Here is an 18,093-nt window from a genome sequence, read left to right on the forward strand (position 1 = left end):
TGAAATGTTAGCCATTAAAAATCATATTTTTAAACTATTTTAAATGATATGAGAAAGGTCACAATATCTGTTAAATGAAAATGCAGGATAAAAACTATATATTAGGATTCCAATTATGTAAAAATATAAGTAAAGGACTGGAAGGAGATACATAAAAATGTTAATTACAGTGGTGATCTCTAGGTCACAGGAGTGTAATTTTAATTTATACTTTAAACTTTCCTGAACTTTACAAATTGTACATAATGAAGGATGTATTATCTCTATAATCAGAAAAAATATTTTAAAATGTTTAATACCAACATCCAGACAGTGTGAAAAAACAAAGTTTCAGTTAAATCAGCCTTGCTTAACAAACCCAAGGTCTTCTCCAGCAACATATTTTATGCTCTAAAGGTTTATATGTGAAGCCTAAGGATCAAGACAAAATCTAGTTTCAGTACAAATGTTAATAAATAGGCAGAAATGAAGCATTTTATTCAAGTGGTTACTTAACTCCTTCCCATATAATCTAGTAACTTAAACTCTGGACACAGCAACACATGGTTAATTTCCATGTAGGAGAGGCTAACTAAACCAACGCCATAAATTAGGTGTTTGTAAGAGAAAAGGCAAAGCTCAGTTTAACATTTCAGCTATGGAAATACCTATTTCCATACTAAGAATAGGACATTTAGGTATCTAATTTCAGAAGATTTCAGCACCAATGTGAGTCACTGCTGAACAAACTTTGCTCACATTGTGCTTTATTAGTATTGCTCTTGCCTTCTCCTTTTTAAGTACAGTAAGACATAGGTATTAGGTTATTTGCTCTCCTGGATATCTGCAGTAGAAGCTAGAAGTTGGATGTGCTTAGCCTTTTAGGATCAGCCCTTAAGACTTCCAAAATTTATGACCAAAGGAAAGAATAATAAAATCCAAATCAGAAGAAGTACCTAAACTGTGTAATACAAAACAATAGTGCCAAGGACGGGGACTATGTCTAAGCAAAATTATGTATGAACTGATAGCCCCAAGCTAAGGGCCAAGTCCCAGGCATCCAAGGACTCAACCAAGAGATAAAGCACCCCATTTGATTTGGATTCGTGTCGTCACATACTTTTTCCCATGGCAACCACAGAGTAGATACAGTAGCATTCAAGTGCCCATTTTTCCCTCCCCATGTTAACAAAGCACAATTTTAGATGATAAATGGAGAACAGCTTGCACAGAAAGTCTAAGATGATTTGTTTCAGACAGATAAAAAATGCGAGAATGGAAACAGTGAGAAGGAAGACCGTGTTCTCTCTGATAAAGAAATGCCTTGAGAAGACGGTCTTAAATAAAAGACCAAAATTATTTTAAGGAAAAAAAAGATTTCCCTGGTACAAAAGGGACTCTGTAGCCTCCCAAATAATATAATAAACTAAGGAAAACATTATGATTTAACATGTAAAAATCAAAAGTAGGTAGGAGAAAAAAGCTTAAAACATATCAGTAGTTAAAAAAACCTCATAAACCTTTTGTGCCTTAAACACTCTATGACCCTTCCTACAATTTCCTACTCCACAGGAATGACTTAACTGATAGCAACAAAAAACTAGTATCTCAAAGAAGTTCAGCATCAGAAAAGCAGATCATGTTTTCAACTTTTTAAAGACTCTTGCCAGCCACCTGCTTTTTCTTAAGCTTAGGCTAAGTGTTTTGGGGAGGCAATACTAATTTGTATGGCTGCATTATGAAAATAGAGAATACAGGATAAAATGGTAAGATAAAAGTTGTGCAAAAAAGGTGTCTTACATACAGTGGGTCTTCAAGTACATATTTGTTGAATGAAAATCAACTCCATTCAGAAAGATACTTACTGTTTGAAGCTATGTCAATTAAAAGAGTTTCTTCCGCTTCTAAAGGAAAAGAAGAATAGGATCAGGGAAGAGAAAACCATTCATTATAACCCACAGAAGTACACACCTAACTACTTCTTTCAATCACCACTCCTAGGTTTTAGAACACATTAAAAAAAATCCTTTGCTTTTTTGTTTAGCACTTTTAAAAGGGGATTTTAATAGCACTGTGTCCTAAAAATTATAAGCAATTCAACTAAAACAAAAATGCATTGAACAAGTAATCACATGGAATTCCTCAAAGCAAATCAAGCAATGACAATAGTAGGGAATATAACATGTTAATTCAAGTGAAGGTGAGTTTAATTCCCCTCAACTATAACACACTAACTTAATATAATCTAACTGTATCATTTAGATAATTCTTATAAAAAGCCAAGAAAGTGACCCCAAAAGCCTAGAGGTAAATTACTTTCTTAACTCAAATTTAGTCTCTGAAAAACTTCCAATGACCTCATTACCTCCACCCCTGCCCCACACAGGAACAGAGAATACTTGAAGTTATCTTCAGGCTACCATTAACAGTTGTGGGTCCAAGGCTTACCACACCCAACAAGTATAAAACAGGTCAAGTTCAAAGTTCTGTTTTCTCTCCATGGCTCACCTAGACTTCCTCCCTTACCTCTAGTGTCTAGATCCAACTCATCACTTCCTCTTGGACTTCCCTGGATTTGGCCATTGGCACCTGTCAGACCCTCCTGGCTGGTTAAACTCCGGGTACTCCCTCTGGGTACTGACTCCTTCCTGGAGGAGGAAATGGCAACCCACGCCAGTATTCTTGCCTGGAAAATTCCACGGACAGAGCCTGGCAGGTTGCAGTCTAGGGTCGTAAAGAGCAACTGAGCACGCAGGCACTGACTCCTTGGGATGAGTCTGGATCCACCTCGGCCAGGAGTAATCTCAACCTTTTCTAGCTCCCTCACTTGCCTGGATTGTAATTTGGCTCCATTACTCAGGCACAACAGAAGAACTGATAATGCCCCTGCTGCTGCTACTGCTGCTAAGTCGCTTCAGTCGTGTCCGACTCTGTGCGACCCCAGAGACGGCAGCCCACCAGGCTCCCCCGTCCCTGGGATTCTCCAGGCAAGAACATTGGAGTGGGTTGCCATTTCCTTCTCCAATGCATGAAAGTGAAAAGTGAAAGTGAAGTCGCTCAGTCGTGTCCGACTCTTAGCGACCCCATGGACTGCAGCCTACCGGGCTCCTCTGTCCATGGGATTTTCCAGGCAAGCGTGCTGGAGTGGGGTGCCATTGCCTTCTCCGGATGCCCCAAGTTGTCTAATATTAGAGAATAGTCTCAATACTTTTACTAGCATGATGAATGAAGTAAGGGACAACAGTGCTTCAAGACAGAGGTATTAGTTCACAACTGCTCTTTGGTAACTTTAATTCTTTAAAACCCAAGTACTCATAGATTTTTCAAAATAGATGTACAGGTTGGGAAACAGAAAGGATGTGAAAACTCAAGGAGGTATCTGTTCCTTTTGTCATGAGGATTACTATGTGCATGCACACAAATTTTCCTAGATTCCAACCTAGCAATCTGCCATCTATTTCTTATTAAAGACAATACCAAGAGAAACAGGGTAAAAGAGATTCTAGAAGTAGCACAAAGAAGGTATAGGGTCAACAAGATACTAACATCATTGTCTTTGGCTTTTCTCCTCCTTAAAGGGCTGAGTATGTAACAAAAAGCACTATGCTATCAGAAATGAGGTGACCACAGTAACTTATTTCAGCACGCAGGTGCCTCCTTCAATGTCTCTCTTACACAGGGCAGGCTAAATAAAAGATTTCATTCTACTACACAATATGGATTCTATTCACAGTGGGTATTTTTAATTCTTAATATATGCTCTCTTAAAAAGTCATGCCCACTTAGTATTTCTACTTATAGGAATAAATTCTAAGGAAGTAAGAGACATGCAGGAAGATTCATTATTTATACTAACAAAAAATAACTCAAATGTCAAACACAGGGAATAACTACAGTAGAGGTCACTCATAAAATTGAATAGTATACAACTATTAATAGCATGTAAAAGCACTCAAAACATGATAGCAAATAGAACGGACAAAAACCACATACATATGAGCTCCACCAACCCTAAAAGTTACATGTGTAGAAAAAAGGAAAATGTTAGGTATTTTATCTCTGAAGGACGTGAGTTTACTTATTTCCTTTATAATTTTCTGTTCTTTCCCAACTTTTTACAGTACATATATTACTTTTGTGATCAAAAAAGTTGCATGTAGTTTAAGAAAGAATTTATGCAAGGCAGGATTCAAGTTTTCCAAGAAGCTGTAGCTGACACAGAATGCCTGTCAGATAAGCCAATGGAGCCACTGGAAACATAATGCATTTGTTCTCTAATAATCAATTTCCTTTCTAGGGCAATGTGAAATGACAGAAGCAACACCTCCTACACAAACCTCCCAATTTTTGAGTCTCATTGTAGCAGATGAAACAACAGATTTTCTGTTCCCTTTCCCCAAATTTGAAGGCAGGAAGCCAAGTATTTCCTCCCCAGAGTCGATTTTCTTATGATTCACCAATGTCAAGGTTTGAGAATCAGCACAATTGAATGTAAGGTACTACAATCTGGCAAGACATGTTGCCAAATGTTTTAATTTCAAATAGTGTGGGGAGAAAGTGCTGAACGCATGTGAATCGAAATGACCTTGATAGTTTACAATGAGCAGTTTATCAGTTAAGCCCAAGAATGTGATTAAAATCTACATATAGGTTCATCAGCATAAAAGACTACCTACATAGGTAACAGACCACATCTATCTCTAACCCCAGCCAGGGTGGCAGGTGAGAATATATATATTTCAATATAATCCTTCAGTACTCTTAGACAAAGAATTTATCATCTTCTCAATGGTAGATTATTTACAGAGGGTAATGCATTTCATTTTATGTGCAGTGACAAATTTAAGTATGTATATTATACAATGATAACGACCAAAGAAAAAAACATTATAAAACTAACTAAGCAATTAAAGCTAGTACCTTGAACACATCTAAAGTGGCTATTTATAGGAATGATATCTTGAACACGCTGTTCCTTCTTGTGCAACTGGATTATTAGCCTAGGAAACAGAAGAATGCATCAATGAATAGATACTAAAAAACTAAAAAAAAAAAAAAATTTAACAACAAAATACATTGCTGTATTGTTATACAAATCTAGTCTGTATTTATTAGACTTGTTGGATCTTGTTACCTGGATCTGAGAATCATGGTAGATATTGCTTTAGGTCTAAAAGGATGTTAGTGATGATCAGTACCTGAATACCCACAGTTCAATGCCATGGAGAACACAGTCTATGTCCTAAAAACAGTTTACAATTTTAAGAGCATGAGATATAGTACACACACCTTCAGCTTACGCATACCAGAGTGAAGAACTAACAGTTAGGTGTGAAGACCATGAGAGAAGGGACTATGGCTGTCTTTTCACCACAGTATTTCTAGCACCTAGTACAACACCTGGCATGTAGCAGTCCCTCACGTTTGTTGAATAAATGGATTATAAATTTCATCAATTAGCTTTCTGATTTTATTCCCATGGCTTTTATCAAAGAATGATTCTATCTTTTCAAATAAGTATACAGGTTCACGGAGAAGTAAGAGGAGATGCCCAGCCAGCTGCATTAGTCAAAATAATCCAGTGACCAATGAGGTAGCAGATATCACAACCAGATTGCTTTTATATCCCTGTGTTTTCATCATGGTTTACAATTTAATGCTAGTATTTCTGGTAAGCATAACTGAACTTTGCCCCTCAGTATGAAATACAAGACTTCCAAATTCCTATGTATTCCTGAAATATTAATTTTCACTTACTACTTAATCTTAGTGGTCCAGAATCAAGGTGTAACCTACTGGTAAAAGGTCATCCTGAACATCTCCTAACTTCCCCCAAATCACTCTTCAGGTGGTTCTTTGAGCCAGGAGCACTATTCTTTCCTTCCCTGAGACCTAGCTCAAACTATCAACTCCTCTGTGAAACTCCTCCCAAGTAACCTCAGGCAGAACTAGTGGCCTCATGCCTTTGCGTGTCCCTCAAACATAGCACTTAACAGACTCCATTATAGTTACATATATAACTATATACATACATACAAAAAACTACATACGAATCCCTCAGATTTGAACTCCATGAAAGCAAAGACCCTATCATATTCAGTTTTGTCTCTTACCTAATAGATGATCAATAACTTTAGTTGAATAAACATTTAATTAAGCTACAAAGAGAGGTGAATTTCTAAACATATGTGGTCAACTTTTGACCTTAGAAGTCATTCTTTAGAAGGGCTTGATTTCTATTTTGTTGTCTTTTGGGGGCTTGTCATTTTAGCTTTTTGAATTTTTTTTCAAATTGGTTAACTTTGAAGGGGTAACTTGGGGGAAAGAAATGCTTAGATAGAACTAAGGGAGATAAAAATATTAGTGCCATTTTTCTGCTCTGATTCTACTTGCCTAACTTTCAGGGATTTATAGTTTAACGTGATTAGAAAGAAGAGTATGGGGGAAGGTCCTTCTCAAACTGCAAAGTTCATGAGTTGAGTACAGTCCTATAAACCCAGATGTAGACCAGAAACTAGATAAGAAGGACAAAGCAATGGTCAACGAGAAAGAGCTTACTTTAAGGAAAATGAACACAAACCAATGTAATTCCCAAGTAAAGTAATACAGAAATGATGTTGAACATCAACAGTAAAGTTTCAACTGGATTGTCTTGTTAAAAACCAACACAAAACAGACAACACGGATGGACCTTGAGAGCATTATGCTAAGTGAAAGAAGTCAGACAGAGAAAGACAAATACCATATGATCTCATGTGTGAAACAGAAAAACAAAAACCAAAAATACTGAACTCAAAGACATGGAGAACAGATTGGTAGTTGTTAGAGGCAGAGGATGGGGGTGTGTGGGTGAAATGGGTGAAGGAGGTCAATAGGTACAAATGTCCAGTTAGAAAATAGTTAAGTCCTGGGGCTGTAATGTATAGCATGATGACTATAGTTAATAATAATGTACTGTATATTTGAAAGTTGTTAAGAAAATATGTCTTAAAAGTTCTCATCAAAAGAAAAAAAATGTTGAAGGAACTTCCCTGGCAATTCAGTGGTTAAGACTCTATGCCTCCAATACAGGGGGTGCAGGTTCAATCCCTAGCCCCGGAAACAAGATCCCACATACCACGTGGCACAAAGACAGAAACAAAGAAAAAAATTGTTAACAATGTGTGGTGATGAATGTTAATAAGACTTATGGTGGTGATCATTTCATAGTATATACAAATATCAAGTCATTATATCGTATACCTGAAACTAACATAATGTTATAAATATCAATTTAAAAAAGAAATGTGACCCCCCCCAAAAAAAAACCAAAAAACATAAACTGGGAAATCAAGTCAAGTCCACAAATATTTCCCTAGGAAATACTCTGATTTGTTTAAGGAAGGTTAAAGATGAAACAACAGGTTGCATCATAATCTATTTACCTTGAAAAAAAAGAACGTCAGTGTTTGAGTCCTTGTGTGCAATAAAATCGTTTTCAATTGTAATTTTAGTCTCTCAAGTAAATTTCTCCTATGGTTAACAGCAGGAACTACAAAACTAAAGAAGGCACCCAAGAGACAAGGATTATATAGACCAATAATGTAGTGTCTCTAATAAATGATTTCAAAAGAAACTTCTCAAATATGATCTAATTCTGAGATGTTACATGCCTTTAAATCTCAGCTATGCTACTTCCTGACTGTGAACAAATGACTTAACCTCTCTAAACCTCCATTTCTACACCAAGAAAAAGGGGATGACAATGATAATATTACAATTTCACAGCAATCCTTACATGAGAGTTAAATGAACTAATTCATGCAAGTGCTTAGAAGAGTACCTGACACACATCAAGCCATTGAGTGTGACTTGTGCTATATTCATAACTTATACAGAACTGTAACATAGAATTTGATTTCTCTAGGGGGGAAGACAAAAATAATCAAGAGAGCTACCATTGCAAGTTTAAAAGTGTTTCCAGTACATGAGACCAGATAGAAAGAGGTGTTTCTCTCAAGGCCAGCTGCTTGTTCCCTTATCAGCCGAACAGTTCCAAACCTACAGAACCAAGGGAACAGATCCTGAGATGTGGTCATCTCAACACTGTAGCTATTTTTATTTAATCCTCATAATTTAAAGAAGAGGAAACTGAGGCACAAAAAATTTAATGGTTTGCCCAAGGTTCACATCTTCCCATTCTATTCTTGCTTTTGGAAGTGGTACTGGTGTTCCACTTTTCAATTCACTTTTCTGTTGAATTTACTTTCATTAAACTGGTCTTCCAGTTTGATGAAATCTGGGAAAAATACGAACTTATCACATCAACAGAACTGACCAAGCAGAATCTAGGGAAGAGCTACTTCCATAGAACCAGCTGACATCCAGTTTGAATGGCACCAAGAGTTTCAGAATAGGGCAGGCTAGGCTAATGGAAATTTCTTCTCTGTAAACTAGACAGCATAGACAAAGATTGAATCTGGACAATCTAAACGCAGGGGCTGAGAAAAATTGTTTTTAAGCAGAATCCATTGTTGGGGGATGGCAGGATTTAAGTGACTGACAATTCTTCACTGATGTCAAGAAACCAGCCAACAACCAGGGGCGGTGGCTGGGGCATAAGGGGATAGGGACCTACCTATATAGGATAGTCATCAGAGATACTTTAGATGAAGCATTAGTGGCAAAGAAGTGAGATCAGCAGCCATAGTGATGGCTTATCAAAACCTTTTGATCAAACTGTCCAAGGCAGAGTGGAAGGTAACACACCCTGATGAAAGGCCCAAAGTCGTTTACATTTCTACACATGTCATTACTTTTTCTAATAGTCAAGTCAGTAAGTGAAGCAGTTACTGGCCTACACAAAATCATGACTGAATTAATGAATATGCCTTCAAGCAAATGGAATAAAGGGGTGGGGAGACTGGAGGAACCAGTTGAATGAGATTAAGAGAAGGTTAACAATGAAGCATTTCTACAGCACTTTTACTTCTTTGTAAACCACTTTCGTATTTATTATTCTCCCAGTTATAACTCCAAAGGCTATAAGGTAAGGCAGTTCATGTTTTTATTAAACTGATGAGGACACTAAGGCCCAGAAAGCTTTATTGACCAGCCCAGGATTACACAACCCATGTCAGTTGCAGGGCAGGAACTAAGAACCCAGGCTTCCTGCTTGCCTGCCCATTGAAGCCCTTTCCTGAGCCACAGGCCAGGAGCAAACTTGGGGAGAAAGCCGGGTGGTTAGAGCACTGGCACTTCACACCCGGGCCGAACCTGTTGCCCACGTGGCCTCAGTGGGAGGAGGGTGCGTGGCTTGTCGCGGTTTGGGGTTGGGAGGTAATGGCAGGCTCCCCTCCTTTGTGGGTATCAGGTGGTTACTTACTCATACTGCCCGTTCCTCTGGACTAGGGTCAGCGCGCAGGGCTCCCGGAGAGGACCCTTCATCTCCATACCCTCGATAGTATGCGGGCGCTAGTCAAGGGTCTTCTCTACAAGCGCGGCCCAGGAGGGGACCCGCGGTGCAGGGTGGCGAGAGGCTCCTGCCCCTCTGCCCACCCTTCCTCCCCAGCGTCCGAGGCAGCGCCTCCCGCGCCGGCCCCCCTCTCCCGCTCGGCTGGGTTTCGGAGCCCGATTGCCCCCTAGCCGCCCCTCCGCCGCGATCCGCAGTCCCGCGGACCCCCACCCCCGCCCTGCGCGGCCTCCCCTCCCCCTTCTCTCAGGCGGATACGGTAAGGGGCTGGGCTCCAATCGGGAGCGGCGGCTCCATCCCGGCGGCTTCCAGGCTCGGCGGGACTGCGGACTGCGGGCTGATCCGACGATACTGCCTCCCGCGTCCTCACACCCCTTAGCCTCGGCTGCGCGTCCTTAGAGAAACAGCTCCGTGTTGGGCGCGGGCAGCCCGCAGCCTGGAGCCCAGAGCCGGGAGCCGGGAGCCTGACCCGAGAGAGAGCGGCGCCTCCCACCCCCGCCAGTTTTCCAGGCCGCCGCAGATTCCGCCCCCTGCGGCCAACCTGTGGAACTGCAGGCCAACTCGACGGACTGGGGGCGTCTCCCCCACGTCCAGCAAGGGATAAGCTTTCAAGGCTGTCTGTGACGCCAGACTTGTTTTGGGGATTTTGAAGGTTGCAATAGAAACAAAGTACAGTCATACCCATCAAATAACTCAAAGGTGTTGGGGCCACTAGGACCCATATCCTCCATTCAAAATATCCTTATTATGGTTTACAGAATGGACCATGCTGGTTATCCTACTACTCAGATGTCCTCCCACCTCACTCCATCCTTCCACACCCTACATCGGAAAAATCCCCAGAGATCATACCTTTGCTTTCTCTGTCCCCCTTTAAGCTCACTTGTAAGCAGGCAAACACCAAATATATTATCCCTGGCCCACATCCCTTGCCTAATATAACTCATTGTTAGGAAAGCATTGGATGACAAAAACCCACGGTTATTTCACACCGCGATGCAGGTTTGACATTTCAAAGCCATGTGCTTGCTTGTGTCTCCTGCATTGCCAGGCGGCGCTAGTGGTAACGAACCCACCTGCGAAAGCAGAAGATGTAAGAGACGGGGGTTTGATCCCTGGGTCGAGAAGATCCCCTGGAGAAGGGCATGGCAACCCAATCCAGTATTCTTGCCTGGAGAATCCCAGTGGACAGAGAAGCCTGGCAAGCTAGAGTCCATAGGGTTGCAGAGAGTCGGACACTACTGAAGTGACTTAGCACGCATGCACTTGGGAAGCCCCATATGCTTGCTTCCTCTCTCCTGATTGCTCCGTATCCAATCAGCCAACAAGTCTTATTAATATGTTCTTTGGAATTACTTTTAGATTCTTTGTTTTCTTGCCATTCACACTGCCATCACTGGAGTGTAAGCCCTTGTGATATCTCATTTGACCATTTTACTCTGTTGACAGTCATAAGAATATTCTTCCTAGAGTAATGTTTCAGTTGTGTTATTCTTTTGTTCAGTGGTCACCTATGGATGTGAGAGTTGGACTGTGAAGAAAGCTGAGCGCCGAAGAATTGATGCTTTTGAACTGTGGTGTTGGAGAAGACTCTTGAGAGTCCCTTGGACTGCAAGGAGATCCAACAAGTCCATTCTGAAGGAGATCAGCCCTGGGATTTCTTTGGAAGGAATGATGCTAAAGCTGAAACTCCAATACTTTGGCCACCTCATGTAAAGTGTTGACTCATTGGAAAAGACCCTGATGCTGGGAGGGATTAGGGGCAGGAGGAGAAGGGGACGGCAGAGGATGAGATGGCTGGATGGCATCACTGACTCGATGGACATGAGTTTCAGTAAACTCCAGGAGTTGGTGATGGACAGGGAGGCCTGGCCTGCTGTGATTCATGGGGTCGCAAAGAGTCGGACACAACTGAGCGACTGAATTGAACTGAACTGATTCTTTTGTTCAAGACCCTATGCTACTGCTGCTGCTGCTGCTGCTAAGTCACTTCAGTCGTGTCCGACTCTGTGCGAGCCCATAGACGGAAGCCCACCAGGCTCCCCCGTCCCTGGGATTCTCCAGGCAAGAGCACTGGAGTAGGTTGCCATTTCCTTCTCCAATGCATGAAAGTGAAAAGTGAAAGTGAAGTCGCTCAGTCGTGTCCGACTCTTAGCGACCCCATGGACTGCAGCCTACCAGGCTCCTCCATCCATGGGATTTTCCAGGCAAGAGTACTGGAGTGGGGTGCCATTGCCTTCTCCGGCTTTAGACCCTAGCTGGTGTCTAAATCCTTGCAGAGACATTTTAAATTTTATAAAGGTTTTTTAAAAATTGCAGTTCAACAATTTCCTTTCCCATTTCCATACACACATACTCCCTATCTCTCCTTCCTGTTTATTTTTTCTCCTGAAGATTTTTCACTATTCATTAATTTATTTTACTTATCAATTTCATTTATTGTTTACCTTCCCCTATCAGAATGTGAGTTCTGGAAGGGCAGGAGTTCTTACATTTTTGAATTCCCAGCACCTAGAACCATTCCTAGAACAAAGTAGATCCTAGAAAAATATTGATTAAATCAATAAATGAATTTGTATCTTGAATGTATAAGAACCTCTACAAATCAGTGAGGAAAAAAGAAAGAAACCTTGTAGAAAAACTGACAGGGACTTCCCTGGAGAGCCCGTAGTTGAGACTCCACGATTTCAGTGCAGGGCGCATGGGTTTGCTCCCTGGCTGGGGAACTAAGATCACAAATGCCTTGCATGGGGCATGCCCTCCCCCAGAAAAACAAGACAAACAAAAACTGACAAAATATATGAATAAAGGGGCTTCCCTGGTGGTTCAGTGGTAAAGAATCTACTTGCCAATGCTAGAGACTCAGGTTCGATACTTGGTCAAAGAAGATTCCACACGCTGTGGAGCAACTAAGTCTGTGCCACACCTACTGAGCCTGTGATCTAGAGCCCAGGAGCTGCAACTACTGAAGCCCTTGCGCCCTAAAACCCATGCCCTGAGACAAGAGAAGCCACCTCAGTGAGAAGCCTGCACACTGCCGCTGGAGTGTGGCCCTAACTTGCCACAGCTAGAGAAAAGCTCATGCAGCAACGAAGACCCGACACAGCCCAAAATAAATAAATGAATAAATGACTAAGCAATTCATAATCAAGGATATCCAAAGGATATGAAAGGACAAAAAGAAATGAAAGGATGATTCACCTCATTACTACTCAGGGAAATTAAAAATTCAAGCCATTACAGCAACATGGATGGACCTAGAGATTCTCATACCAAGTGAAGTGAGTCAGACAGAGAAAGGCAAATGTCGTATGATATGTTTATATGTGGAATCCAGAAGAAAGCTGCAAATGAAGTTATCTACAAAAATAGATAGAGTTACAGGTATAGAAAATAGAGTTACAGGTATAGAAAATAAACTTATTGTTATGGGGGGGCCAGTAAGGATAAATCGGAAGATTGGGATTGATACATACACACTACTATACATAACACAGCTAACTAATAAGGACCTACTGTAGAGCACAGGGAACTCTACTCAATACTCTGTAATGGCCTATATTGGAAAAGAATCTAAAAAAGAGTGGATATATGTATTTGTATAACAGATTCACTTCATTGTACACCTGAAAGTAACACAATATTGTAAATCAATTATAACCCAATAAGTTTTTTTTTTTTAAATTTTAAGCTATGAGATACTATTACACAATCATTGGTTTGATAAAAATGTAAAAATTCAGACAACACCAAGTGTTGTTGAGAATGTAGAACAGATAGAACTCTGAGGCTGATAGAACTGCTATGAAGAGCCATTTGACATTGTATAATACCCTTCAACCCAGAAATTCTATTTCTAGCTATAGACCTGGGCAAAATTCTAAGCTTTGTGCATAAGGATACATGTAAAATAATGCTCATTGCAGCATGATTGGCAATCTCAAAAAAAAAAAAAAAAAGGAAACAAATTAAATGTCCATCAGGAGTTGAATGAAAAAATGAACCCTGGTATTCATGAAACTGAATATTATTTTGGAATTAAAATGAATAACTCAAGCAACATGTATAAACAGAGTTAAATCTCAAGAATATGATATTGAGCATAAAGAAAAAATTATAAAACATGTACAGTATACCATTTATATAAAGCTTGAAAAGATTATATATTGCTTATGGCTACATACGTGTAATAGTAATAAGATATAAATATGAAAGAGCATGATCATTGTTAAATTCAAGAAAGGGAGAGGGTTGAGACTGGGGAAGGGCATAAAAGAAATATCAACTATAATCTGAAATACTTATTTTTTCAAACACAATCTGAAAGTTGATCTGGCCAGATTTGATAGAACTAAATGGAGGATACATATGTTGGTTATGTCATTCCATGTACTTTTCTACATTTGAAAATGTATGCAATCAATGAAGATGAAAAATAAAGAAATAATATGGAGCTTAGGGTTATCAGTGTCAAACACTGAAAACAGGACAAAGAAAATGAGAATTGAAAGAGTCTCTTTGGATATGTCAAGGAGTTCATTGGAGACCATGAAATAAGTAATTTCAATAAGTGGTCAATAAGAGGGTAGCAGGCTTCCCTGGTGGCTAAGTGATAAAGAATCTGCCTTCAGTGCAGCAGTCACAGGACGCTCAGGTTTGATCCCTGGGTTGGGAAGATCCCCTGGAGAAGGAAATGGCAAACCACTCCAGTATTCTTGCCTGAAGAATCCCATGGACCCAGGAGCCCGGCAGACTACAGTCTATGGTGTTGCCAAGAGTCAAACATGACTAAAGCAACTGAGCATGCAGCACGCACGAGAGGGTAGCAACAAGTTTACAGGAAATTGAGGAGAGACTATATTCAGAGAAAATGGAGGCAAGAGACTATGTATTGAAGGAGTTTGGAAATAAAAAGGAACGAAATATAATTTTAATATAATTAGTTTGAAGGGTTGAACAAAAATTCTTGCCAAAATGTGAAGCCTCCTTAAAGCAAAGGAGGAGTCATTGAGGAGGGGGACACAAGTTCAATCACCGTTAGGGTAACTAGGATCCCAAAAGCCTAGAGGTGGCAAAAAAAAAAAAAAAACAAAACCAAGAATAAGAGGTTGTGAAGAAATGGAAATCTACTGAGGTGATGACACTAAAAACTGTGGTCTCTTACAAGGGAGATGATGATTTTTTTAAAAAAAGTAATAAGTGGATATTTTAATAGAAATAACAAAATAATAATCCTGGTGGCTTAACACTGAATTCCTATGACAGGCATTCTTTACATGGCTTCACATACATATTTTCATTTAATTCTCATGAAATTCCTGTAAAGTAGTAACATTATGCTACTTTGTATAATATTATATTATATATTATGCAATTTTGTATAGTATTTTTTATACTGTAGTATATCATTATATTACTCTGTATAATATTTTATACTATAGTATAATATTACATTATACTACTTTGGATAATACTAATACTAAATATTGTTTCCATCTTCAAGATTAGAAAACTGAGAGTCAGAGAGGTTTAGCAACTTACTCATTAGCTAGTTGATGTCAGAATCAGGATTCAAACTTAGGTTTGTCTGACTCCAAAGTCTGAGCTTTTAATCCAACACATTACAGCATTCATTCGATGTTCACAGTCATAACAGTAAGTGTTTTATTTAGAAACTTCTATGTGCCAGGCACTATGGTAACTGCTCTGCCTGAATGATCACATTTAATCTGATGTAATTTCTGATGAAATTGAAGTTGAGAGTAGAGGGTTTAGGAACATGACCAAGGTAGAGGAGGGAACAGTTAGTGGTAGAGAGTGATAGTGAATCCAGAAAAGTTAATGAAGGTTTTAGAGCGACAGAGAGAGCCCAGTTGGAGGCAGATGGCATGGACTACCATAGTGGTCCAAAGCAGTATGAGTCTGTAACTGTCTCTTACAATGCTTGGCAGATGGAAAGCAGGAGTAGGGAAAATATCCCAAGATGGTGCTTAGGCTTGGGGATTAGTATAGTAGGCAGAGGCCATGGGGTGAGGGAGTCTGAAGTGGTGTTTAGGATGTATTCAAAGTTGGGTAAAAATTTTTATCTACTCAGCCTAGGGCCAGCAGAGGGGGATAAAGGCAAGCTGGACTCATGCCAAAGCCTTTGACTGTGTGGATCACAATAAACTGTGGAAAATTCTGAAAGAGATGGGAATACCAGACCACCTGACCTGCCTCTTGAGAAATCTGTATGCAGGTCAGGAAGCAACAGTTAGAACTGGACATGGAACAACAGACTGGTTCCAAATAGGAAAAGGAGTACGTCAAGGCTGTATATTGTCACCTTGTTTATTTAACTTATATGCAGAGTACATCATGAGAAACACTGGACTGGAAGAAACACAAGCTGGAATCAAGATTGCCAGGAGAAATATCAATAACCTCAGATATGCAGATGACACCACCCTTATGGCAGAAAGTGAAGAGGAACTAAAAAGCCTCTTGATGAAAGTGAAAGTGGAGAGTGAAAAAATTGGCTTAAAGCTCAACATTCAGAAAACGAAGATCATGGCATCTGGTCCCATCACTTCATGGGAAATAGATGGGGAAACAGTGGAAACAGTGTCAGACTTTATTTTTGGGGGCTCCAAAATCACTGCAGATGGTGACTGCAGCCATGAAATTAAAAGACGCTTACTCCTTGGAAGGAAAGTTATGACCAACCTAGATAGCATATTCAAAAGCAGAGACATTACTTTGCCAACAAAGGTTCGTTTGGTCAAGGCTATGTGGTCATGTATGGATGTGAGAGTTGGACTGTGAAGAAGGCTGAGCACCGAAGAATTGATGCTTTTGAGCTGTGGTGTTGGAGAAGACTCTTGAGAGTCCCTTGGACTGCAAGGAGATCCAACCAGTCCATTCTGAAGGAGATCAGCCCTGGGATTTCTTTGGAAGGAATGATGCTAAAGCTGAAACTCCAGTACTTTGGCCACCTCATGCGAAGAGTTGACTCATTGGAAAAGACTCTGATGCTGGGAGGGATTGGGGGCAAGAGGAGAAGGGGACGACAGAGGATGAGATGGCTGTATGGCATCACTGACTCGATGGACGTGAGTCTGAGTGAACTCCGGGAGTTGGTGATGGACAGGGAGGCCTGGCATGCTGCGATTCATGGGGTCGTCAAGAGTCGGACACGACTGATCGACTGATCTGATCTCTGATCTCTAGGCCTACTACTGTAGCAAAGTATTGTACATCTTTTTTTTAGGATCACTTTAAGTACCCCACTTAGTTATGGGCTTCTGTATATGTTAAGCATTTCTGTAAGATGGCTAAAATAATTATATTATCCATAACTGCCCTCTGACTTACTTATGGTTGTTAATGATACTACTATTTATCTAGTCACCAAGTTTGAAACCAGATTTATCCCTGAACTCTGCATCTCCTTCATCTCTGATAGCTAACAATTTAAATTTTGTCAATTCTGTAGTACATTCCTTAATATGTATAGCTCTGATCATTCTCATCTATCATCAGATGGCATTTTGTCTAACTGAATAAAGGTCTTATGTCCTATACTTGTATTTACATACAAGAGGCATCCAGTTCAAAGAATTAAATGGTCATTGAACAAAATTCAAAGAAATGAAACTCTGGCTTCAAGTCTCACATTCACCATCACCACAACCATCCCCTCAACACACATACACATGAATAAATGTGTGTTCAGTGCCTGCCTTTATCTATCAAACAACTATAACTAAGTGCTTAGGACTTCTGGGCTTTCTCAAAATAAAAAAGTGAGATCTTTAACATAGACTATAAAATACTTTAAAAAAACTAAAAAATAATTTCAATTAAAAGGACACAAAATATAACATTCTATCTAGTTCATTAATTATTTAATTTTACATTTATTAAAAAAGTTTATTGTCTTTGAAAGCAATTTTTAGGTTAGATCTTCTGACTTCCCAAGAATTTCCAAGTATGCACAATGATTATGGAGAAATCACAGCCATTATAAATTAGTTATGCACAGACACATAATTTCAAGAGCAAAATTACAAAAGCCCTTTCAAAAATTTATAGCAAAAATATAAATTTTTAATGCAGGATGAGGACGCATTTTAATATGTTTAATATGATGCCGGCTGAAGCCTTCACCAGAAAGAGTGTGTAGGGCCTGCAAAGGCAAAAACAAGCCTGCCTAACATAGATGAGGCTGGGGAAGAAGATTCTCGTAGGTGAGTCAGCAGCCAGAGGCTGGAAGACAGACTGAGCAGAGGCATAAATGATTCATTGATTTTTAAATCATCACTACTTGAAAAGCCTCGATTTTCAAATACACAAATCCAACATAGATATTGTGCTCCATGCAGAGCAGCATAACAAAGAGCTCATTTTTATTTATGTATCTCCATTTATACTTTTCATTCCTTATAGAATGTGGGGTGAAAAAGACTCATGTGAAGGGAATAGGCACAGCTAGTCTCCTTTGACACACGAGGCCCTGAAAAGGCCTCCTCCAACTCTCTACATCTCACCTTCCCTTTGCTACTCTATTCCTGCCCTGTTTGGGCTTCCCTTGTGGCTCAGCTGGTAAAGAATACGCCTGCAATGTGGGAGACCTGGGTTCAATCCCTGGGTTCTCCCCTGGAGAAGGGAAAGGCTCAGTTCAG

At 40.0% G+C, this 18,093-nt stretch overlaps 1 protein-coding gene across 4 annotated transcripts in view; it reads right to left on the reverse strand.

Annotated features, from left to right (window-relative positions):
* Positions 1-9,948, reverse strand: part of OCRL (OCRL inositol polyphosphate-5-phosphatase) — a 51,840-nt gene extending 41,892 nt beyond the window's left edge. For 2 of the 4 annotated variants that reach the window (XM_086387209.1, XM_086387207.1), the window contains exons 1-4: positions 9,689-9,868; positions 9,344-9,423; positions 4,900-4,979; positions 1,845-1,883 (exon numbers count right to left, since the gene is read on the reverse strand). In XM_086387209.1, the coding sequence (XP_086243335.1) occupies positions 1,845-1,883; positions 4,900-4,979; positions 9,344-9,423; positions 9,689-9,727 (238 nt within the window). In that variant the 5' untranslated portion in view covers positions 9,728-9,868. Of the gene's footprint in view, positions 1-1,844; positions 1,884-4,899; positions 4,980-9,343; positions 9,424-9,688 lie in introns of all 4 variants that reach the window. The other 2 variants (XM_086387210.1, XM_086387208.1) reach the window with 2 other exon arrangements.
* Between the last annotated feature and the right edge of the window lie 8,145 nt (positions 9,949-18,093).

Source organism: Bos grunniens, chromosome X, assembly GCF_055505025.1.
Source record: "Bos grunniens cultivar Pamir isolate PY7600 chromosome X, Bosgru_T2T1.0, whole genome shotgun sequence".
Lineage (NCBI taxonomy): Eukaryota > Metazoa > Chordata > Mammalia > Artiodactyla > Bovidae > Bos > Bos grunniens.